The sequence below is a fragment of the Lemur catta genome, chromosome 20 (genome assembly GCF_020740605.2).
Source record: "Lemur catta isolate mLemCat1 chromosome 20, mLemCat1.pri, whole genome shotgun sequence".
NCBI lineage: Eukaryota > Metazoa > Chordata > Mammalia > Primates > Lemuridae > Lemur > Lemur catta.
In genome coordinates this window covers 13,397,417-13,422,328 of record NC_059147.1, presented here as the reverse complement: position 1 = coordinate 13,422,328, position 24,912 = coordinate 13,397,417, and the positions used below count along the sequence as shown (strand labels likewise).

Here is a 24,912-nt window from a genome sequence, read left to right as displayed (position 1 = left end):
ACTTAAAATCTATTTATAATTCATAAAGAAAACATAATTAGGACAAATAAGGAGTCATTTGGCTTATGAGTGCCATGCAATAAGTCCTTTAGGGAACTGCATCATCCTTCTGAAGGATACAAGACTATCATTTTGTGTACTAAAGCTATAATATAAACGAATAATTTGTAAGTGAGAATTCTGAGTTAAGGGTGGAGATGCAGGGGTGTGGGTGTGACAAGTGACAGGCTGTGGTTGCAACCTTGAATTTGAATGTTTCCCTTGGGTTCTCTGCTTCCTAAGCCACAATGAGTCCAAAAAAGGAAGGGGATCAAAGACTCAGGTAAAGGTGGCAGCTCCAGCTCTATAGAGGGTAAATATCCTATGTCCACTAAGTGCCCTGACACTCTGCCAGAGTTGTTGACCCTAGTGCTCGGAAGAGCATAGTTAAGTCATCTTCCTAAATATTTATTGCCAAATAGTGACGTAGCCATAGGACGATGGCCTAATGTTTGCTGCTTTCATTTCTCCACAGGAATATATGGTGAATGACCTAACTTGTCACAAATGATAGGAATAATATGAAATTGAAATATATAGTACTTTGCCATTTGCTCTTGCAGGGAAGGAATTTGGGTTTTTCCTCTGTTGAAAGATATTAGAAAAATGGAATACTTGAGGAAATATTTTCCCAAGTAAGATCTTGGGGAAATATTTTGTGAGTCTTCAAGCAGTAAAGCTTTGAGAGGCAATGCATGTCATAAATGGAAGACAGGAGGACTGGTTTTTAGAAATTGACCATTGGCCGGGCACTGTGGCTCATGCCTGTGATCCCAGCATTTGGGAGGCCGAGGTGGGAGGATTGCTTGAGGCCAGGAGTTTGAGACCAACCTGGGCAACATATCAAGATCTCATCTTTATAAAAAATAAAAAATTAACTGGGCATGGTGGTGCACTCCTATAGTCCTAGCTACTCGGGAGGGTGAGGCAGGAGGTTGGTTTGAGCCCAGGAGTTCAAGGTTGCAACGAGCCATGATTGTGCCACTACACTGCAGCCTTTAAAAAAAAAAAAAAAAATTGACTGTCGAATAATGGAATATAGACCAATAAAATATCTTTTGTCTTCTTTTTTGGAGTTAATATGCTAATTTGTGTATATTTACTCATGTATTTACTCATATATATTATATATTTTTACTCATAGATACTTTGTGGTTCTCCTAACTACAAATTATTTCTGTATCTTTTGAAGAACAATTTTAAAGACCATTTGGCACTTGTGATTTTTGTGTTAGCATGGTGACATGAGTAGATACATTTTGAAACGTAGTTTTATAGTTATAGTAGCATTCATCAGTAACCAATTGCCTATGTCTCTGAATAATCATAAATTGTTGAGTATTATTAGGCGCAGCACATTTGCATTTTTGTCATTTAAATTGTTTAAATTGCTCAGTCCCTGATTTGGGAGTTCATGTTGAAACCTCACATTTAGGATGTGAGCTTGGAATGAGTCTAAGAGAGAACATTCATTCGAAATGAAGCCAGAATTTTGAGGACAGTGCCATATTGCAGAGCACTGAGAATCCTTAGAAAGAAAGGTCACTGATAATCGTGTTGGCCATTCTTCTCTCCATGCAGTAGCCCACCTTCTACCTCAGGGGTGGAACTGGGGGCCCGCAGGACCCATTGGCTAACTGTTTAGTCTTCCATTTGGTTAGTAGAAAGAACAGTTTCCCGCAAACTTCCAGCTTCTCTTCCTACACGAAAGCTAGTACAGGGATTTTAGTTACTGTAGCAAATGAGAGACTTCTCTCTGGGTGTGTGGTGCATTGATTTGTTCTCCTGCCTAGCCTCCTTAACAGCTATTATGTGAACAAAACTACCCATTTTGTCTCCTGCCTAAAAATTATAATCCATGTTGTCGGTAGGGAGGAAGTAAACTTTTCATTTTTATCACCTCTTGCAGTGGGGCAGGAGCCAAATAGTTGCCTTTTCCTTTATTTGCAGGCTTCTTTCTTATTGGTAGGAGGAAAAGGGTTATGAAAATATTCACCGCTGTCACAGCTGTTGGTACATTCTTTAGAAATGTCATCACTGCCTTAACCATATGCTGTGGGGTTATGTTTACCAAAAGCAATTCCAGGCGGAGAATTAGCATTGTCTAAAATTATTGAAACGTATTGTGTATTATTTCATCACAGATGCAGGTCATAGTACAGGGACCTTATATGTCAGTAGTGTTGGTTGTTCAGGGGTTGATTACGGGTTTAGTCATTCATTCAGCAAATACACAGGAGGTGACGCGGGAAGTCTCAGCAGCTGCTCGGTGCTGGTGAGACCGTGGAAAGCCACAGACAGGCAAGGTCACTGCCCCTCTGGAGCCTTCGTGTCAGGAGTTTACAGAGTGTTACGCCTTCTGGGACCCCATTTTCTTGTGTGCTGCCTACCATTTGAGCGTGTATTCGGTAGTCTGCCACAAACAGTATCAAAACTAAGACTGGATACATGGAGACCTAAGGCAATCTATTTTTCTACCTCTGTGGGGCAAGAGAAGGAAATAAAAATAAAACTAAAGATTTTAAAACTATTTTTGATGTTCACCTAATTTTGCAGTATTGTATATCTTTGTGTTCTGGGTAGTATCAGAGTCTCAAAAATGGGGAAAGAATAGATTGGCTGTATTTGTTGGAGTAGACACTGCTGAAAGTCTGCTAAAAGTTTATTTAATTGGCTCATTTGACCATTTACTACCAATTAATCGCTTTTACAGAAATAACTTTAAGTAGAGAACATCGATTCTTGACTAAGGTTCTCTAATGTGCTTGATCGTTCACTGCCCTTTGCTTGAGCCTTCATGTGTGGCCCTGCCTGGGCTAGACAGGTGGGTTTCCGGGTCCACGGAGCCTAGCTGGGAGGCGGGCAGTGAGGAAGTCTAATTACAGAGCGATGTGAGCGTGCTGAAGGAAGTATGCAGAGGATGGACGCACCGGCAGCGGCTGCTGAGGGAGCATTGCTCTGAGTGGTGCCGTTGAAGCTGAGGCCTGAAGGAGGAAGCGGCCGAGGCACAGAGAACAGGTGCGCCTCGCTGGGGAGTGGACACCAGCAGGCCTGGAGATAGCGAGTGGAGGGTGTGATGGCATCCAGCCAGATCAGGAGTGGGCAGGTCTGCGGTCCCTGAGTTCAAATGGCCTTTCTCCTGCCTCCAAATAAGGTTCAGCTTCCGCTGTAACATTTCCCGGAGGAGCTCAGTGTGTATTGGGAGCTGGCTGGGGAAGAGTGGGGTATAGGAAAAGGACAAAAAAGCAATTTTACATCATAGTTTAGTCTGCATTAGAGAGTTTAGGTTTTATCTTAAGTTATGGTTGTGCTTAAGAAGGGGAATATATAATTTTGTTCATTTTTTTTTAGGTCACTCTGTTGCAGTGTTAGATCTGCACTATCAATGAAGTCAAGAGTGGCAGCAGCGGCCATTTAGGAGGGAAGTGCCCTGGCCCAGGGTTTGGCTGGATTAGGGACATAGGCACAAGGATGTGTTGAGAAAAAGGAGAGACCCAGGTTGGTCCCCAGGTTCACTGTCAACTTCCTCATTGTGCTAGGCACAGTGGTTTGTGCCTATAATCCCAGCTGCTCAGGAGGCTGAAGCAGGAGGATTCCTTGGGCTCAGGTGTTTGAGGTTGCAGTGAGCTATGGTGATGCCATGGCACTCTACCCAGGGCAATAGAGTGAGACCCTGTACCAAAAAAAAAAAAAAAGAAAAAAAGAAATTTGAGGGAACGAATTTCTTCGTTCCCTTTGTATACACACCTTAATTACACTGTTCTAGTACTTGACAGCTCTGCAGAGTGCTTTCACATGTCTTTGAATGTGTTTCTCTTCTTGCATGTGTTTCTTGTCTCTGCCTTTGTTGACCTCCTACTCTTGTCTGGCAGGTAAATTCATATTCATCCTTCAAGACCTAGTTCAAATATCCCTTCATCTGTAACATTTTTCCCACTCTGCCAAATAATCACTCCCTCCAACAGGCTCCTTTCGAATATGGTGTGTACCTTCAGCATGGTGTGTTATCAGTCTTTCTTCTTTTTTTTTATTTTATTTTTTAACATTTATTTTTTAATTTATTTCTTTTGAGAGAGTCTCGCTCTATTGCCCGGGCTAGAGTGAGTGCCGTGGTGTCAGCCTAGCTCACAGCAACCTCAAACTCCTAGGCTTAAGCAATCCTTCTGCCTCAGCCTCCCAAGTAGCTGGGACTACAGGGATGTGCCACCATGCCCGGCTAATTTTTTCTATATATATTTTTAATTGGCCAGATAATTTCTTTCTATTTTTAGTAGAGACAGGGTCTCGCTCTTGCTCAGGCTGGTCTCGAACTCCTGACCTCGAGCGATCCACCCACCTCCGCCTCCCTGAGTGCTAGGATTACAGGCATGAGCCACCGCGCCCGGCCATCAGTCTTTCATTTAGTGGAGAGAAACAACAGATAGATGGATTGGATGCTTTTAAAGTCCACCATCTTTTATCTCTGGGGCCAGGGGTACTAATTCCATAAGTGAAACTTTTGTACATGAGAGAATTGAGTTGACCAAATCTGTAAGTCACAGTCACGCATTGTTTAACAACGGGAAGTGCATCGTCCCATAGTTTCATCATTGTGCGAACATCATAGAGCGGTGCTTACATAAACCTAGATGGTCTAGCCTACTACACACCCAGGCTGTGTGGTGTAGCTGTTGCTCCTAGGCTACAAAAATGTACAGCATGTTAACTGCACTGAACACTGTAGGCAACTGTAGCACAATGGTAAGTGTGTATCTAAACATAGAAAAGGTACAGTAAAAATGCAGTATAATGTTATGGGACCACTGTATATGGGGTCTGTTGACTAGAACTTTGTTACGTGGCACGTGACTGTACTGATGAAGAAATAAAAGATCAGAGTTCAAGATGCTGTACATACTACTTCCAAACAAGGCTAAGCTTTTTGCTGTAACGTTCACTGTATAGCTGAATATGTATTGCGGGTTAGGGGAGAGGGACAAAATAAACCATCTTACAACAGAGTTTAACCAAAAAAGTCTTAATTTTGTACTGCTTTAGATGGCATGGTCGGCTCCAATAAATTCAATTTCTGGTGCCAAGAAACCTGGGAGAAGAAGCAACGAAATTCTTTATTCAGAAATAGTAGCTCCAATGAGAAGGCTTTTGTTCCAACATGACTAAAGAATTAATCGAGAAGCATTCATTCCCTTGACAACATTTTGGAAGGCATTTTCAGCTTCAAGTCGTTTGGAGAAGTTTATAGGAGTGGATTATAAATTAGGGAGCCTCCAAAAGCAAAAAGGTAGTTTTAAAATTGAGCTTGAAAATGATAAAGGGAAGTTCATCCTGGAGCTGCCTTTCATTTATTAATTTATTAAAGGGAACTGAAAGGAGGGGTGTGTTTGAGGCTGTGGTTTTTGTTTTTCCCTACTCCCACTATCTGCTTTTTAAAAAAGAAAAAAAGAGACAGTTTTTTAACATTCACTTAATTCTTTGAACTACTTTGAAAGGATGAATACAAAGACAGTAATAAATTTGTATAAATTTCTACTTTCCCTTTGGATTTATTCTGGAGGTCTTTTCTTTGAAAAGGCATAAAACTTTCCTTCTAACTCTTTATATTGGGAAAGAGAAAATGGAAAGTGAGTAAAAATATGAACCTGCTTCTGAAATATGGAGGTTCTGTAGTATTTAGTGTCATTTGTACACTGTAGCAAAAAAGTCCAGATAAGCCAGTTTTTAATTAAAGAGGGAAAACTGTAAGAGTGCCCCCCAGAATCAAAGGGGCTTACTCGTGAGGTGATTACTTGCATGGGGTCTTAAGGTTATAGAAGAAGCATCTGAAAAATAATACCTAAGTAGAAAATCTGGAACTGTTGACAGGTTGTGGCATGAATGTCTGTCTTTTATGTGCATTTCCAAAAGGTTGGGGTGTGACCAGAACAAGGAATCAGGCTTGTTTCATTCCAGAAGAATTTTTGCTTCACAAGTAGCTGCATCATGAGTCTGTCTTTGAATGCATCTTAAAATTTTAACATGCATTGTCAAACCTTGTCTTTTAAGAGGTAAATTTTATTGACTGCTTTACTTTCAAAATTAGAACTAGATTTAAATTTTAAAAACCTATTTTAAAAACAAGCTGGGCGTGGTGGCGTGGGCCTGTAATCCCAGCTACTTGGGAGGCTGAGGTGGTAGGATCGCTTGAGCCCAGGAGTTCAAGACCAGCCTGGGCAACATAGCAAGATCTTGTCTTTAAAAAAAATAAACTATTTTATATGCAAAATATGGAAGATCACATGAGAGCTTAATTATTTATGCCCCTTAAATTAATTTCTGGTTCTGAGCAGTATATTTAATGTATAGTTATAGTTGTAATCTGTATCTACATATTATTTATGGTTCATCTTTTCACTTAAAGTCATTTCAGATCTCTTTTCTTATATTTCAATGTAATACCCACAGCCCTCATTTTTACTAGCTATTTGTTTTTACATCATATTGCTGTTCTGTGTAATTTGCTTCATCATTCTGTTTGACACTTTAATTTGTAGTATTTTTTTTTCTTCTGAATGATAACACTATAAACAAATCAGAAAAAAAGTTCTTTATATATATTGTGGGTACAGGTAAACCAACTTTGGAAACAATATCCCTGGTCAGATGATAGAAACAGATTTGTTATTCTTGTTATATGAAACCAGTTACTTTCAAGAAGACTGTCTTATCATGCAAAGACCCTGACAGTGTGTATCTGATTTTCTTTTAGATCTATCACCATTACTTTGTCTCTTTTGGAAATGATTTATCAAAATCATTATTTTGCATATCTGATAGACTAGATTTTAAAATGTTATGTTTATTATTGTAAAAATGTCCAAAGCAGGGATTGGCAGACTTTTTCTGTGAAGGGTCAGAGATATTTTGGGCTTTGCAAGCCACATGTGGTCTCTGTAACATATTCTCTATTTTTGTTTTAACAACCTTTTAAGAATATAAAAACCATCTTTAGCTCAAAGTCCACACAAAAACAGGTGGCAGGTTATAATTTGTCAACCCTTAACCTATGGGATTAGATTTTTAAAAATTTGGGCATATAAATATTTAACTCTGAAGATCACTTTTAATGCTATTTAGATGTAATATAATGGTTATTTATATGTGAGTCTTCTATAGAGCAAAGATTGACAATCAAGGCTTATTCCTGGCTCTCTTACCTCCTGTTCTCCCACCCATATTCTCCTGTTTCTTCTAGGATGGTGTTCTGTTGTATATCCTCTGCCTTCTCTTCTATTTTTTTCCTTTCTCTCCTGGTCCCCTGGGCTCCCAGCATGAAAGTCTTCGTCCGTCTTTCCTAGTGCCTGGCATGTAGGAGATGTGCAAATGTTGAATGAGTGCATCTGCTAAAAGCAAACAATAGGAGCATATATTCAGGGCAACCTGAATCTACACACCTGAGTTGCAGTCCTCAAACTCTCTACTTATATTTAAAAAAGAACAAACGAACGAATGAAAGAAAGAAAGCAAACAGGCTTTTGCGTCTTCTTCCAACAAGTACATGATTTCTTTCATCTCGTGCACACTCTCACCTCCTGCTTTGAGTTCGCTATGCAGTTAGGCTTGTATCTCATCACTCCATTAAAACTGTTCTTTAAAAAAGTGTGAAATGTAATTGGCAAATCAAGTGAAAACTTTTAAGTGTTTATCTTAACTCGACCTGTCCGCCGTGTTTATCATTGTTGATCATTTTCTTGGCACTTGCTTGGTCTTTCCTGGTTTCTTTGGCAACTTTTGTCCCATTTCCCCTCTAGTCTGCTTTTCTGAATCTCCTTTCCATCTGTCCCTATGCCTTGATTAGGCACAAGATTCTGTCCCGTCCCTGCTCTCTCTCCCATGGTTATCATCTACTCCAGAGATGCTGCCGCCTCATCCTCTCTCCTGAGCCCTGGGCCTGTGGATCCCACAGCCCACTGTGTGGCCACCTTAAACCCAGTCAGCCCAGCTCCCTCTCCCCCAGGAGGTTTTCCTTCATTGCCTGTGCCAGTTACGTACTACCAGACTCCCCAGGAGATATCTGGGAGTCGCTGGAGTTGCTGCCTCCTCCCTTACTTGTCAGCATCAGTCGATGCCCAGACCTCTCATTTCCACCTTTCAGACCTCTGGAGTCTGCCTTCTCTTCACCATCACCACTGCCCCGCTGAACTGCCAGCTTATATCGGCTCCGAACTGTGACGGGACCTCTGCCTGGGCTGTCTGCCTCAGTGCGCAGTCCCCATTAGTCTTCCACGCTGCCACCGCCAGAGTGATGTTTCTAGAATGTAATTGGATAATACTTAAAACTCTAATGTCTTCGGAGACATGGCTGATTCAATGCCAGGGCAGGAAAAATACACTATAAGCCTGGAGCATCTTGTGCCAGAAGGTACAGAGGGGCTCAGAAGAAGATAAGAGGCTTTTTGAAAGGACACAGGAGCCAACCTGAAAGGACTCCCACTGGCCACGGCTCCAACAATTCAAGCAAGAAAATAAATGATGATCATATTGGATTATAATCTGTAGAATAAAATAAACATCCATATGTCTACGAATGAGTGAATGGATGGGTGAATAAACTAATGAGAGGAGACAGGTGTTTCTTATAGAAGAATTTCAATTAATGTAGGTAGAAAGAATAGAGAATAGAGCATCATAATTGAAACACCACAGTAATAATTGTTGCAGGCAAGATCTGATGGATACTAAAATTAGAGGATGAGAATTTGAGGAGAAAAAAGATATATGCATATTTTCAAATTATCTCCTCTAATATATTAATTACAAAAGGAAAAACAGTAACTAAAACAATGGAAAACCCAACAGGCACTGCCATAACCAAGTGACCAAGGTTAATAGCACCACTAGTAATAAGACAGCAACATCATGTTCTCCTTAATATGATGCGGAGAATGGTACAACATCATTTCTGTAGTGTTCCTGCCAAAAATGCATAACCTCAGTGGAATCATAAGAAATTAAACAAACTCAGGTTGAAGGCCGTTGTGCAGAATAATTGGCCAGTACTCATCAAAGTGTTAGGATCATGAAAGACAAGGAAAGACTGAAAAACTGTCACAGATTAGAGACACAACTAAATGCAGTTTGGGACCCTAGATTGTATCCCAGAAGAGAAGAAGGACATAAGTGAAAAAACTGGTGATGTTCTAATAAAGTCTATAGTTTAGTTAATTGTACTATGCCAATACTAATTTCTTAGTTTGATAATTTCTGGATGAAGGGTATATAGGAATTATGTACAATTTTTTTAAAACTTTGCTATAAGTCCAAAACTGTTTCAAAATAAACAGGTTGAAAAAAACCAAAGTCCTAAGAAGCAGCCCCATTTCCTTCCAGGTGAAGTCCAAGTGTGTATGATGTTCAAGTCCTTCTGGAGCTGGCTCTTCTCACCTTCCCTCCTCCCCAGCTTCCTCCCCACTTCTCCCCCATATACATACCTACACTCTGCTCTCTAGCCTTGCTAAACTGCTTGCGTTCTCTCACTCTTTTGTCCAGGTCAAATAAAATGTAGAACAAATCTCTAAATTTAAAACATTTTATTTGGGAAGCAAGAATTGCAATTTGGGGCATACACAGAGACTACGTAGTCTTTGTTATGTCTGAAGAACAAAGTGAAGGTTGGAAGTTTTGTTAGAAAGACAAATGATATTTATTGTTTTGAAAGAAAGCTCATTGGCACTGGAGAAGCTTTTGGGAGCTGTCATGCTCTGGTGAGTGATGGCGATGGGTGGAACCAGTCTTATCACAGCAGGGCATTTGAGCAGCTACTAGGTCAAACTGGTCTTAGGGTTACAGCAGGCTATTTCAGCAGCCGGGCTTGCGGAAAATTTAATTCTTGGGGCAGGTGCTATGTGCCCCGAGTGCTTTTCCTCTGGTCTTGTCTCAACAACTATAAATGCTTTTCTTCCGTATAGATGAAATTCTTGGATGGCAGGAATTGTGAGATAGACAAGTTCCTGTTTTCTCACCCAGGAAAGTATGCTGTAAAAAGACCTATTTGAGAGGTTATTGGTTGATGAAAGCATTAACTACAAATTGATATTACATTAAGTTGATTGGAGACTTAGATACTTTTTTTAAAAAAAAAATATTTTTTAGAGCAGCTTTAGGTTCACAGCAAAATTGAGAGGAAGGTGTACAGATAATATTCCCTGTGCCCCTCGCACATGCATAGCCTCTCCTATTATCAATATCCTGTACCAGAGTGGGACATTTGTTAAAAATCACGGACCTACATTAGCACATCATTGTCACTCAAAGACCATAGATTATATTAGGGTGCATTCTAGGTGTTATACATTTTATGTGTTTGGACAAATGTGTAATGACATGTATCCACCACTATAGAATCACAGGGAGTGGTTTCAGTGCCCCAAACATCCATTTTCGATGTGCTTTTAGGAGCTTGTGAAGATTAAAAAGGAGCAGGGGGCATCTGTAAAACAAACTTCCCACAGGAATATAAATTACTAGCTTGGCGTGAGGGCAGATGGGGTGGCCAGCACAGACGCCCCTTCGCGTGTCTCAGAGAGCCTGTTCCTGGTAGCTGCACAGCTCAGGGTGACATGAATCATTGGAAACCATATGAGTAATACCCATGAATCACCCAAAGTCTCTATAAATCTTGACTTCTTGAACATTGCATTCTCTGGCATTCTATTTGAGTGTGTTTCTTTGCTTTTACTGGAGACAAGCTTTTGCATCAGACTTACTCTCTGTCACAATTACATCGAATCCCATTCAGTAACGTCTGAAATGATTCTTGGAAGAAGAGATCAGGCCTGATTGTCTGGGTTGTTTGTTGTGGCATTTAGAATTTAGACATGTTGAACTTTTTCAGCAATTTGGGAATGTGTAAGAAGAGGACTATATGGCTTACTTTGGCTCTGTTATAGTTATTTAAAAGTTATAGACTCCCTTCCCATGGATGTAAGACTTTGTATCATACCAACTTCTTTATTAGATAGTAGCCAACAACTTTTTTCTTACAAAACCTTGTTTCGGTGTTGTCAAGAAAAAGTAAAATTGATTGTTGTTTCACTTCCTGTTCAACTTTAATGGAACAGAAAATTTTAAAATGCTTGGCCAAAGGATAGGAGATTGGAGGAAAAGTAAACTTACACTGCATAATCCGCAAGAAACATATATAAATCCTAGATAACTGAATGAGCTGACGGGACTTCGGCCTCTAGGACCCAACAGGGTGTGTGTCAGGGCTGAGTCTGTGCAGGATCTCAAATCACCTTATTTAATCTCTTCTATTTAGAAATGAGAAAACATGGGCAGAGAGGGGAAATGTCTTGCCCTAGAAACAGAAAACTAGGGGAGAATGTGACAGGCATGAATATTGATATGTGAACCCCTGAGGCCCATTTTTATAATACTCTCAATTGTTTCTAGTTTGTTCCCTCCATGAATGTTGTGAAATTCTCAGTGATATTTTAAGACTGCTGCATTTTCTAGGAGAGAGTTTGTAAATTGACATCACATAATAAAAAGGAGGATATTGTGACTTCCAACAAATTTACATATGACCCTATAGCTTGTGGGGGGCGGGGAGGGGATGGAGAACATAGAAAGGCCGCCTCTAGAAACAAATTCTCAGTTATTAACCCTTTAGCTTGGCTCTTTTTAATTATTTATTAGCTCATTCTGTACAGTTCATTGAATTCTCAGTGATACGTGGCAGAGATAGAAATGATGTGCAAGAGATGAGAAAATTCCAGATGAAAAAGAGAAAGCTAGGGAGAAAATGTTTTGGTAGATATTAGAAAAATTAAGCTATATGGAAGGAAAGAAATATAAAACAGAGTGGAACAAAAACTAAAGGTATATGGAGATTTGAATTGAGGAGTTGCAGGGGAGGGGAAAGTGAAGACAGTAAGAGGAAGAATAAGACAAGTTTATGGGGCTACTGAAGTGGAAAGGAATGGTGACTATCCAAGGAATGCACGAAGGAAGTAGTTGTGAATCACAAGAGGCTATGAAGCAAGACCGTTCCACAGTAGACTTGAGTGACTCTTACAGTTTAAGATTGGAAGGGACCAGAGGCCCTGTTTTCCAACTTCCGTTATATTCTTGGCAGACAGATACTCATCCAGCCTGATGCTGCTACAATGTAGTCTGCAGACTGATCTGCAAATTGTCACCTGTCCATGCTGATATAAGTACAGACGTTGAGAGTAAGAGTTTAGAGACTCTTACAGCAATTTGACAGAGTAATTCTTATCCGTTAAATCTAATGATAAAGTCATCGGGGCCTGTATTTTTTTTATGTCTTTTTAATTTCATTTTTCTAGTAATTTTTATGATATTTTACAAAATGTTCTGGGACGGATTGGAAATATAAAAACATACCACAGATAATTTGAGAAGCACCAGTGAGCCCCTTGCTACTCAGAGCTAGTGGTCTGGAGACCAGCAGAATCCGTGTCACCTGAGAGCTTGCAATGGATGCAGACACTCAGTCCTCACCACTGACCTTCTGAATCAGAAACATCTTGTTTTAACAAGATCCACGGATAATTCCTGTGAACATTAACGTTTGAAAAGCATTGGGCCTTAATCCTGTTAGCATTGGGCAGATATATTTATTAGAAAGTTCTTCCTTATTATTGATTTAGCTTATTGTACCTGAGGTCTTCAGAAAAGGTCTTTCATGTGATAGCATTTCAGACATTTAAAGACCACTATCAGCTCAGAAATCTATTTTATTGATAATTATTGAGCATCATCTCCTGTAGACTGGTGGGCTAGATTGCAGGATTACAATGATAAAGAGGACTCTAGCCTCAAGGAACTTAGAGTTTAGTAAGGGAGGTGGTACAGAAATGCCATAATAAAGGACAGAACTTGATAATCTCAATATGTCCCAGTAAAGTTATTGATAAAGTGCTGGGGAAATCTGTAGCAGGCAGGAGAAGTTATTTTTACCTGCGAAGAGATGAGAAGGAGGTGCAGTCTGTGACAGGATGGAGGCATCTGGAAAAAAACTTGTGGAATGACTGACTTTGGAACTGATCTTCAAAGATGGGTGGGAATTGGGTGTGCAGTGGTGGTGCTGGAGGTTAGAGGTGGGATAGGGTGATGGGAACGTTTGGGGGCGGGTGTAAGGATATGAATTCAAACCATAATTAAAATTTTGTCATTTACCCTTCTGATGTTTAGAGACTTTGAGTTTATACCAATTTGTTTGTTCATGGGCTTTGGAAAGGGTCACGTTTTATAGATGTGTACAGTGGTTGTATTTAAAGCAGTCTTTTTTCTGTCCTCTTAGCCATTGGCTATACTCCACCACCTGCCGAGAGAAAACTCTTCTTGACAGGGATCCTCGTTTACTGTGAAAACATATGACAGTACAGTCATCTTTAAAATAACCATAATAAAACCAGTCCAGTGACATGGGTCAAAAATTAACAAGGGAAACAATAAAATGTGTCCTTTTGACCTTTTCCCATTGGTCCAGTTCCCCTCATCCTGCCTCCGTCTCCCACACTCCTGCAGGTACAGCTGTCTCCTATTTGAACATGGGTTACTTTAAAATAACAACTCTAACCCCTGCTTGAAGCTCCTGTATCTGAACACACTTTGGAGAAACCATCCTTAAATAGGTTAGCAGCTTTATCAGTCTGGGTCCAGTCAGGAGAGAAAACCATACGATAATTTGAATAATATTTAGTAATATTAAGAATTATTAACTACAATAGAAGATGAGTGTAATACAGCATTGGCTAGTAAAAAGTAAAGAAAACTTTAAAAACTGTAGGAATAGCAGATATATGGAACAGCTACTACCCCTAGAGCTGACCTCATTACATGGTACACCCATGGCTCTCTGGAAGGCAGAAAAGCCACATTAGTGGAACTTGCCAGAAATCTGTCCTCTGAGGTGCCCGAGAAAGCTTTCATGGAAGGCACCTGAAGGAGGCTCTGGGGAAACTGCAGGGCGCTGCTGGCAGCTGGGCACTGCTGGAGCCTGATGCTGGCAAAGAAGGCTGTGTCGTAGGAGCCTGCCAAGCCGCCACACCAGCACCAGCAAGCACAGTTTTCCTCCTGCAGTGTCTTTCCACAGCCTTCGACTGCAAAGCTTAACATCATGCCAGTTGACAAAGGAAAATTATTTAAAAGGATCAGATCCCTTTTCACAGAGCAAGCAAAAAGGGTGAATTTGGAGTTGAGAGGCAATACATTGATAACCAGCACAGTGACTAAGAAATACAAATAGTCATGACATCCTAAGTGAAACATTACTAGGAAGGCACATCTGGTGCCAAAAAGATTATATGATGCATTTCAAAGCCAAAATTTAGGTATTTATTCTTACCACTTATCCTGTTTTTTCTCTTGATTGAGAATGGATTGAAATTTTTTTGTTTCTTTTAGTGAAAGCATCAGGCATATAAATAAACCTAGAGTACAGCAAGTGGAGATGAAGTGCCTTTTGAGTAAAACTGTTAAGTTCAATAGAAACTGTAAAGGCAGGAATAGTAGATATGAAATGCAGAGAGGAAACATAGTTGTCTAAACATCTTCTTTATTTTTTTTTTTATTTTCACTTGGCTTGTCTGAAAATAAATATCCTTTTTATGCTTTCATGTATATTATATAGTCCATCTTCTTAAGGATCTATAAGGGCCTCCTACCTGCTCCAGAATGGACTGGCTTCCTTCTATTTGTACATAGCTGTTATCCTGGGATCCTCCTTCACCATTATCCTGCATTCCCTTCACTTCTTTCCTGTGTTGGATTGTGTCTTTTTTGTATCTGGAATTTCCACTTTCTTGGTTTACTCCTTTGGGTGGTTGGGGCACATTGTCTAACAGCAGTATTAGAAAGGTTCCATGGTAAGTAAATTGTTTTGTGACTTTGTATAGCTGAAAATGTCTTTATTCTTTCCTTCCACTTGATTGATAGTTTAACTGGTTATAAAAATCTAGGTTGGAAATAATTTTCCTTCAGAATTTTGAAGTCATTTCCCCTTTGTTGTCTAACCTTTATTTACAAGTATGAAGTCATTCTGGTTCTTTTTCCTTTCTATGTAAACTGTTTTTCTTTCTGAAAGCTTTTAAGAATTTTTCCTTTGTTTTTAGTGTCCTGAAGTATTCTGATGATATGCCTTAGAGTGGCTCTGTTTTCATCCATTATTATGAGTATTTCCTTGGTAGTCTTCTCTTTTTTGGTGGGGAGGACATTACTGTTGTTCAGATGTTCAGCCTTCTAGTCTGATCTTCCAGTTTTCTTATCTCTCCTATTTTCTACCTTTGTCTTTTTGCTCTGTCTTCTAGATTTCCTCCAAATTTTTATCTTGACTTTATACTTAAAAAATAATTTTTTGCAATCATTAAAATTTTTTTCTCTGAATGTTCCTTTCTATAGCATCTTATTCTTGTTTCATGAGTGCAACATCCTCTCTTTTCTCTCTGGGAATATTAATGAGAGATTTTCTTTTTCCTTGAACTTTGCCTTTTAGCATAATCTTCACTTCCTCCAAGTTGCATTTTTTTTTCTGTTGATTTTGGTTTCTGTCTTTCTTAAATGTGTAGTGACTCCTGTTTGCTCAATTTTAAGAGTGGGGCTCTAAGACAGTTTCTTAACCAGTGTACCAAAAAAAATGTGTTGTGGGTATGTGAAGACACTGATGGTGTCAGTCTTCAGAATGGCTGCACAGCGTCCGAAGAGGCTGGGGGCTCTGCTAGCCCCTAGCCTACAGATGACCTCTGTTTACCCCAGAGTAATATTACATTTTCTGTGTGTGATGTGACATGAAAAAATTTCAGAAGTGCTGCTTCAAAATGTACTAGAAGCTCAGAGCCCATAGGTTAGGCTTGTTGATCATGGGTTTCACTGTGTTGCATGATCAAACTAGATTATTTTCTTGGGGTAGATTGATGGCCATGCCTCTTTAGGGCTGTATTCTTGGGCTGAATAAATCCTCCAGAAGAATCTTCATTTCTTGCTTGGAGAGTATAGGTCTGGCTTTCAGCCTTTTAGGAGCAGGATTGGGGAAGACATAACTGCTGGTCCAGCATTCATTTTGTAAACATTCTCTTAACTCTGTCCCTTTTTTATATGATACATCTACCCTCAAATGTGCCTGGCAGCCCCCTCCAGAGACCCTTAATTTTGTTCTCTTCAGAATATAAATCACTTCTCTTCCACTGGAGGTGGGGAGTCTTACTGAACTGTGCACAGGAATCGGGTATACACGTGGAGGGAGAATGTGGAAATTTAACTGTTTCTTCAGACTTTGTCAATAGTTCTATTTTTAGCTCATCTTTTAGCCCTCCTTCCACAGCTACCCTGTATTACCAGTTCTTGAGCCATGGGGAGTCTTCAGTGCAATTTAGGTTGTTTCTTGGCTTTGTGCTCTGCTAAATTAGCGTTTAGCATCCTCAGATATTCCATGTCAGTTACTCTTGTCTGTTTTCTAGCATATGAAATTTTGTCAATATTATTAATATTATTTCCTGTTGTTTTTGTATTCAGTCTACCAAAAGTCTCCTCCTTTATTGACTTTCTTATAGAAGTCTGAACACAAAGGATGAGTTTAATTTTTGTTTCTAAGTTCTCCCTGTAACTATTACTACTTGAGTACTATCATTTGGAAGTGTGCTTTTCTGTTCTTAGAAAGCATGGTTATTAGGTAGCAGTTAAGATGATGCCATTTGTGAGATTTAACATATTTATAATTCATATCAACAGCAAATTTTAAAGTTACTTTTAAAATTACTTTTAAAATTTCACTTAAATATTTTTTTTCAAAAGCCTTCAATTTTCTTAGTAAAAACGTATTGGGAATATCTTTTAGACCTTACATAAGGTACAGGTTCTTAAACAAGATGCAAAAACATTGACTGTGAAATATTGTTCTTCAAATTGCTCATGACCTTTAAAAAAGTGTTAAGTCTGCCAAAAGATTAATATCAAGAATATATAAAAAATGCCTACCCCTTAATATGAGAAAGACAGTTAATAAAAAATGAGCAAGAGACATGGACTGAACAGGTGTTTTGCAGAAGAGGAAACATGTGGCCACAAACATATGGAGAGATGTTCAGCACCTGAGTGATAAGGAAAACGCAGATGACAACCAGAGTGAGATGCCATATTTTACTCATTCGATTGGCAAAACTTAAGAAGTGTGACAGATTTAAATGTGGTAGAGTTTATGGATCCACAGATGCTCTTACACATACATCGCAGAGGAGGCTGTAAACTGCTCTACCTGCTTTGGAGAATAATTTAGTATCATCTCCTACTTTGTAGAATAATTTAGCATAATTCCATTCCCAGGCATAAAGCAAAGGAAAGTTCTGCTACATAGTATAAAAGGAGACATATACCATAATAGTCACAGCAACACTGTTCACAATATCGAAAACCTGGAAACAACCCCAGAGTCCCTTCACCAGGAAAGTGGGATATTATACAGCAGAAAGAACAAAAGAAGCAGGGTGATATGCACACTTTTATAAAATTGAAAACAACTTAAAACTGTAAAGATACATATTTCATGGATGCAATCATAAAAGAGAAGGCAAGGGAAAACTGAATATAGGATTTAGGATAATAGTTACTTTAGATAGTGGAAGCAGAGGAACGGATTGGTGGGGAGGACCATTTGGTTAGAAGCAGGTTATTGTGAAGGTTGTAGCTTTTGTCTTGAGTGGTAGGTCTGTGGAGTCCTTGTTATATTATCAAAAATAGATAATTAAATACACAAAAAAATAAGCTTAAAGGGACTAGACTTTCCATGGTTATATAGAGATTCATGCTCATGTGGATCTTAGTTTTTTGGCTGTCTGTTTTGTTTTGTTTTTTAAGTAGCATTTTGAATCCTGGGACCAATGTGTTTTAGTTGCAAGTTATAAAAATATATAGATCTAAAGTTAACAAGCTAAATTTTCTAGGTGGGGGTTCATATACTGGATAAGTATCGTATACTTTATAGAGTATTTAGTGCGTAAATATTTATAGCTATTTCTGTTCTTTCATAGAAATTTTACATTTTTTTTCCCTTTCTTAGGACAAAGTTAAACTATAATCCTCCAAAAGATGATGGATCAACTTATAAGATTGAACTTGAAGGGATATCGGTAATGGTTATGAGAGAGATCCTGGATTACATCTTCAGTGGGCAGGTATGATGAGAAACAAAGGAAGGAAGACCTAAGTAGAGGCTTCTCAAGCTCAGGGTGAGGGTCTCCTTTCATCCATTATATGACAAAGTAACACTGTCATCTTCATCTTCTGTCATTGTGTACTTTGACTAGCGTCTCCTACTGGTTGGTAATAGTACCCCATGTGTGTTCTTCCAGGGCCCTGCTCCTAAAAGAGAAGCAGGCGAAGTGAGAGCTTAGCCCCAAATTGCAGTTTTTATTTGTACCATTCTGAGCTCCACCACCCAGTATGAGATATGAAGAACATAGGATGCTGCCTTCACTGCTGTGTTTTCCATTTTTGTTTTTGAATCTTGAATCCAATCTTGTTTGTATCCACGCTATTTAGGAACTTGCTGTCTCCATAGCATGCTTTGGGCAGTGGGAATTATTTTGCAGAAATAAAGAGTTCCTTATAGATCATTCCTAAGAAAGGGGATTCCCACAAATATCAGGCACCCCTGTGATATTCATGATGCTTTGGTCCTGCTGCCTCAGTAGTACCCACATCCCAGCCCACCGATTCTTCCTTCCTGATCTCTTTTTCCTCTTTGTTCCCACTTACACTTCTGGAAATGTAATGATGCCTTGGGAAAAACGTGATAAGTGATGAGACTTCTTTTTTTTCCTTCGCCTTCTTCTGACCACCCCACCCCCAGCCCCCATTATATGATTTCAGGTAAAGCATGAGGAACCTTAAGAAAAATCTCAGGTGTGAATCAGGGCTGTTTGTTTTTTGTGTTTTTTTTTTTTTAACAGAAAGAAGAGGCAGTGTGTCTTACATTTGGTTCTGTGAGAATGCATTTTATTTTATTCTTTTTGAGATCTTGTTCTCTACTCTCTCCTTTGTTCCTTCTTCACCACTCTTGTTTTACTTTTCCTTTCCATAAGGACTGTTTCTCTTACAGAATACATATAAGTATTCTGAGTGTGTTGCTTTCTTTGTCTCAATATGTTCGTTCTGTCCAGAGTTGCGCTTAGTGATTCTCATCCTTTTTGGAGTTTTTGGTTTGATTTCACATTATCCTTTCTCTTTTCTCTAAACACTAGGTGGTAGGTATGTATATGTATTATTGTTAAAGATAAATGGATTTAAATTAATTTGGGGGCAGCCTTTAAAATACTGGAGATTCTCTGTAGCATCACAAAACCAGGCCTAAGACCAATGTCTTGTCTAACTTGCAAAGTCAAATCAGCAGCAATTATTAGTGTAACAAGTTATAAGCCAAAAAGAGCCTATTCATGTTCAGGCTTGGATTTGAAACTTGAAACCTTATTTACAGATTGACATCTGTGATTTTTTCCCCATTTAAATTTAAAATCCTAGTTGCAATGTAAGTTTTAACAAACTCCTGAATTGACAGTTTAGTTTTATTGAGATGCAATTTAGTGTTTTTTCACATGCCTATATTTGAATAGTCCACAGCTGTCTGCTGTCTTGTGGCTGAATGTAATGTCATATAAATGGAAAATTTTCCTTTGCTTGTAGCTTACTCAACATACTACTTTCCACATTTTTGTTGCTCGGTTTCTAAGACGACTGGCAGTTATAAATTGTTTTGTGTCTGTGGTAGAAAAAGTGTAAACTGTGTTGCAAGTGTTTCTTGCTGTACTCTTCATGAAGTCTCTCCTTTATCTTCTGAATGTAGGTGAGGGACCCATGCTCTCAGGGACAGAGTTAGACTAAAAGTGCCACTTGGGATTGTGGCAATATTTTATAGGCCCATTTCTTTATGGATGCATGAAAAAACTGCAGAATGGGTGGAGGAAGAAACATCAAACAGAAAATATAAGAAAATTAAGGAAAAGTAAACACTCACAATGAAAAAAAAAGCCCTTATATTAGAGATTTATTCTACAAAGTAGTTTTAAGACCAAATTGTATCTGTTGACCAAATTGCAGTGTGTACAATGTTTAGAATTCAGAACGAGACTTCTGAGGCAGCATAAAGCCCACTCCCTTCAAGGGGCTGGCATCCAGTTTGTCATGCCATTCAGCAGAAGAGTGACCTTAATGGATTGGGAGGCAAGGTTTTCAATGGTTCTGGTGCTAGAATTTAAAGAAGTCACCTACATTTTACCACAGAATGCAGAACTTTCCATTGCCTAAGCTTTTCAGTCATTAAGGTTTTTATCTAAGTTATGGAAGTGAGCAACATGGACTGTTCACCTTAGAAGGGTTATTGGTAGTTAATGTACAGCAAAGGAAGAGCTGGGAAAAGTTAACCAAGTACATACTTGCTTATGTTCGTAGAAGATTCCTTGGTGCCCTCAAACTCTTGGAAGAAAAGTGCTAGGTTAAACTATATAAAATCGCCAATATTCGATCATCTTTGATCTAAAAAAAAATGGAAGTTTCATGTGGCTCAGCCTAATAAATTGGTGGTTTGGGTTTTAAATATATATACTCAAATATAAAATATTTATGATTCTCTTCCAGATCAGGCTAAATGAAGATACAATCCAAGATGTTGTACAGGCAGCAGACCTGCTACTACTGACGGACCTTAAAACTCTGTGCTGTGAGTTTCTAGAAGGCTGTATCGCTGCCGAGAACTGCATCGGCATCCGTGACTTCGCACTGCATTACTGCCTTCATCACGTGCATTACCTTGCCACAGAATACTTGGAGACTCATTTCCGAGATGTGAGCAGCACAGAAGAATTCCTAGAACTGAGTCCTCAAAAGCTTAAAGAAGTGGTTTCTCTTGAGAAGTTAAATGTTGGCAATGAAAGATACGTATTTGAAGCAGTAATTCGATGGATAGCACATGATACTGAAATAAGAAAGGTACCTGTCCTTTATAACATGGTCTAATGTTGCCTTTTGAATTTATTTATTTTTAATCCAAATTATAGTTGTTTTACCTCTCTCCTTCAACATGAAAGATTTACAAAGGTGTGATTTAAAAGATATCTGTAGAACATGGCCCCATATATCATTGTCAGTCTGCAAAAGCCCATGTCACACACACAGTATGTCACTGAAAATAGTAACACTTAGAAGGAGTATAATAGCCTTTGTTTTTGGTTTGCTTATTAATCAAAAGCAAGCTGGAGTAGGAGCATAACAGCCTTTCTATGTTGTTTTTAATGGGAAAGTGCATTTCAAGCTAAAGCAGAAGATTGCAGAAACCCAGCACCCCCACCCTTGCTTTCAGCAGCCTGTGCTGCTGCATTGTCATCATCGGGCCAAACCCCACTGGGACTGGGTTGCACATGGAGCTCTGGCTGAGGGTGGGGAGCTTCGGATGTGATTGACACCATGTGGAGAGAGCAGGCGGGCCCTGGAGTCTGTGTGGCAGTGCAGCTCCAAGAGGGAAGGTCTTAGAGAATGTCAGCCTTCAGAGCCAAATTGTGACTACGTTAGGGGAGGGAGCAAAATCACAGGACGTGGTTGTTATGTCTGATCTTTATAAATAAGACGGTAGCTTCAACAACTGTTTTCAAAATAAGAAATGTATTAGGATTTAGAGAGTGGATTTCAAAATGTGTGACTGTGCTGTTAATTGTTCTTGGTAACTGTTAATTTAAGAGTTAATGGTTATCTTACAATTTTTTGAATTCTATAAGCCTATAAGTATATACATTTAGAAACCATGTTTGTAGTCTTAGTCTTAGGATGGGTAGTGTTGTGCTTTCCATGTTAGTTGGGTAAATTAGGAAAGGAGATGGAAAAATTTCTAGTTTGCTCCTGTTCACCGAGGCTGCCGTAGGAAGCCCTGTGCTGGCCTCTGCCTTGCCCTCCTCTGGCCTTAAAGGGAGGGGGTGCTTGGGGGCCACTGGTCGCTGAGGAAATGAGGCACTTCTTTATCCTTCGGCCACTCTGAACTTTAAAGACGGTTGGCTTTTAAAACTCAGTAAAGAAGAGTATACCCTAAAATGACTATTTCAAACCAGGAATAACCTCCTAAATATACCAATTAGTAAACTAGTCATTAAAGAGTTTCATATTATTTATGTAGAACACTCTAGTCAACTGGTTCAAATTTAATGATTGAGCAACAAAATTATATAATGCATATTAGACATGTTAGATATTTTCAGATTGTAATTACTACAGAAGTGATTAATACTCAGGATTTTTTCGAATTTGGTTTTCATGGATTTTTCTTATAATATTAATGTTGATACATTATCTGAGCTTGCCATATTGTGTTGAGCTATTACTGTGTATAATTCTGTAAACATGATTAACTCACAACACATCCAAATATGTGAAATAAAGCAAACTATAGACTTTTTTTTCTCACCTCCTATCAGAATGGGAACCTTTAAGGTGTAAAGAAAGCTGCTTGAAACCTTGCAGTGATACCTCAAATAAAAAATAAACTGATGGTTTTTAAAACTTAAACTTTTACGTATCAAGACTATGGGAAGTAGGAAGGTAAGGGGCCAGTGAGGCACATTCCAGCAGTACCAGCACGTCTCTCTTGCCTGTTAGTAGTCTGGCTGTTAGCAGTCTACTTCCCGTGAGGTGGAAAATATATATTCTAAAAACCATGTGTTGCATTTTCTATTTTTTCTTCCCATCCTTTCTTCCCTCTCCTGCAGGTCCACATGAAGGATGTTATGTCAGCTCTGTGGGTTTCAGGGTTGGACTCCAGTTATTTACGGGAACAGATGCTGAATGAACCATTAGTACGAGAAATTGTCAAGGAGTGTAGCAACATACCACTCAGCCAGCCGCAGCAAGGAGAGGCCATGCTGGCGAACTTCAAACCCCGGGGTTACTCCGAGTGCATCGTGACTGTTGGTGGAGAAGAAAGAGTGTAAGTGTGGGTGTGAGTTGTTGGAAAAGCGGTATATGGGAAGAGGCAGTGCTATGTAAACAAGAATTCGTAATGTTTTTCAGTATCTAAAGTATAACAGCAATTGGGTTTTTTTAAATATTTTAAATATTCTCTAGCGCTTTAAAGCTAGTAACAGTTACTTATAAGCAGAACTATATAAAACACATTAACCGCTGATCAATTATTTATTTCCTTAGTTCACGGAAGCCAACAGCAGCGATGCGATGCATGTGTCCTCTCTATGACCCTAATAGGCAGCTTTGGATTGAACTGGCCCCGTTAAGCATGCCGAGAATTAACCACGGAGTTCTCTCAGCAGGTACCGTTCTGTGGGTAATTTTACTTACACACAATATCAAGTAATACGGAATTTTAGGATTGTTCAGAATGACTCAAAACCTTTTAGAGGTAAAATTGTATTATCTCTACATGATATTTTAGTGTAGGTCCAATTTTTGAGACTATGGTTAGGACAAGAATACGTAGCCATTTTTTAAGAATGGAGTGGAAAAATTAAGCTGGACGTGGTGGCAAGCGCCTATAGTCCCAGCTTGGGAGGCTGAGGCAGGAGGATTGCTTCAGTCAGGGGTTGGAGGCTGCAGTGAGTTATGATCAAGCCACTGCACTCCAGCCTGGGTGACAAGAGTGAGACCCTGTCTCAAAAAAATAAATAAATAAATAAAGAATATACTGGAGGGGCATTTAATTGATGACTTAACTGTTAGAAGAACAAACTTCAAAGTTTCTTACCCCTGATAAAGTGTTAGATAAAAGCAGGTATTCTTTGTGAGGCTGTAGGAAATATTAAATTAGCAATGACTTAAAGTTATTTTGTTACAGAAAGTATGTTTTTCTTGACCTTTACAAGTTTGAGAACTCCATATTATTGACATTATTGTCAATAATGAAGAGCTGAACAGAGTAGGGTAGCCAGTAGGGTATGAGCCTAGTTTCCCTATTGTATCTTTTCAGAATTAGCTCCCTTACATTTTCTCCCTATAATATGTACACATATCCACAATTTTCACACGTACACACCTATCACAAAGTTTCTAAATCACTGGTTTTTGAAGGTTTCTTAGAGGAGTTGGTGTTTCAGAAACCAAACAGTGAAAAGACCAGCTGTGTACAATTGTATAGACTGAGATGGAAATCACTAAATAATTCCTTTCCATTTGTCTAGCCTGCTCTGTTTCTTTCTTTTCTTGCCTTTTTTAAAATTGATTTTGACTATTTTTTTGTCATTCACGTTTTCCTTTCCACAAATCTGGAAGTTTTATACTTGTTTCTGTTCCTTTGGGGAGGTTTCCTTAGAAATTACAGCCTGTGTCTTAAATTATCAAAGTCTAAAGTTAGTAAATTTATTCTCCTTCAGAATAGTTTTTCTTTATTTTTCATGTTCCATGGTCTTATAATATTAAAGTAAATTATCGTTAATAAACAAACATATACAGCAGTCCCCATTTACCTGCAGGGGACATGTTCCAGGACCCCTGGTGATGCTGAAACTGTGGATAGTGCCAAACCATGTATATACTGTTTTTTCCTATTCATACATATCTATGATAAAGTTTAATTTACAAATTAGGTACAGTAAGAGATTAACAACAATAACTAATGATAAAATAGGACAGTTATAACAATATATCATAATAAAAGTCACATGACTGTGGTCTGTCTCTTTCTCTCTCTCTTTCTCTCTCAATATCTTTTTTTTTTTTTTTTTTTTGAGACAGAGTCTTGCCCTCTTGCCCGGGCTAGAGTGAGTGTCGTGGCGTCAGCCTAGCTCACAGCAACCTCAAACTCCTGGGCTTAAGTAATCCTACTGCCTCAGCCTCCCGAGTAGCTGGGACTACAGGCGTGCGCCACCATGCCCGGCTAATTTTTTGTAT

The 24,912-nt window shown here is 39.0% G+C and overlaps 1 protein-coding gene across 1 annotated transcript in view; it reads left to right on the top strand.

Annotated features, from left to right (window-relative positions):
- Positions 1 to 24,912, top strand: part of GAN (gigaxonin) — a 48,873-nt gene that overhangs the window by 5,943 nt on the left and 18,018 nt on the right. Inside the window, exons 2-5 of the mRNA XM_045533282.1 lie at positions 18,095 to 18,209; positions 20,668 to 21,018; positions 22,782 to 22,999; positions 23,218 to 23,339. Of these exons, the coding sequence (XP_045389238.1) occupies positions 18,095 to 18,209; positions 20,668 to 21,018; positions 22,782 to 22,999; positions 23,218 to 23,339 (806 nt within the window). The remainder of the gene's footprint in view (positions 1 to 18,094; positions 18,210 to 20,667; positions 21,019 to 22,781; positions 23,000 to 23,217; positions 23,340 to 24,912) is intronic.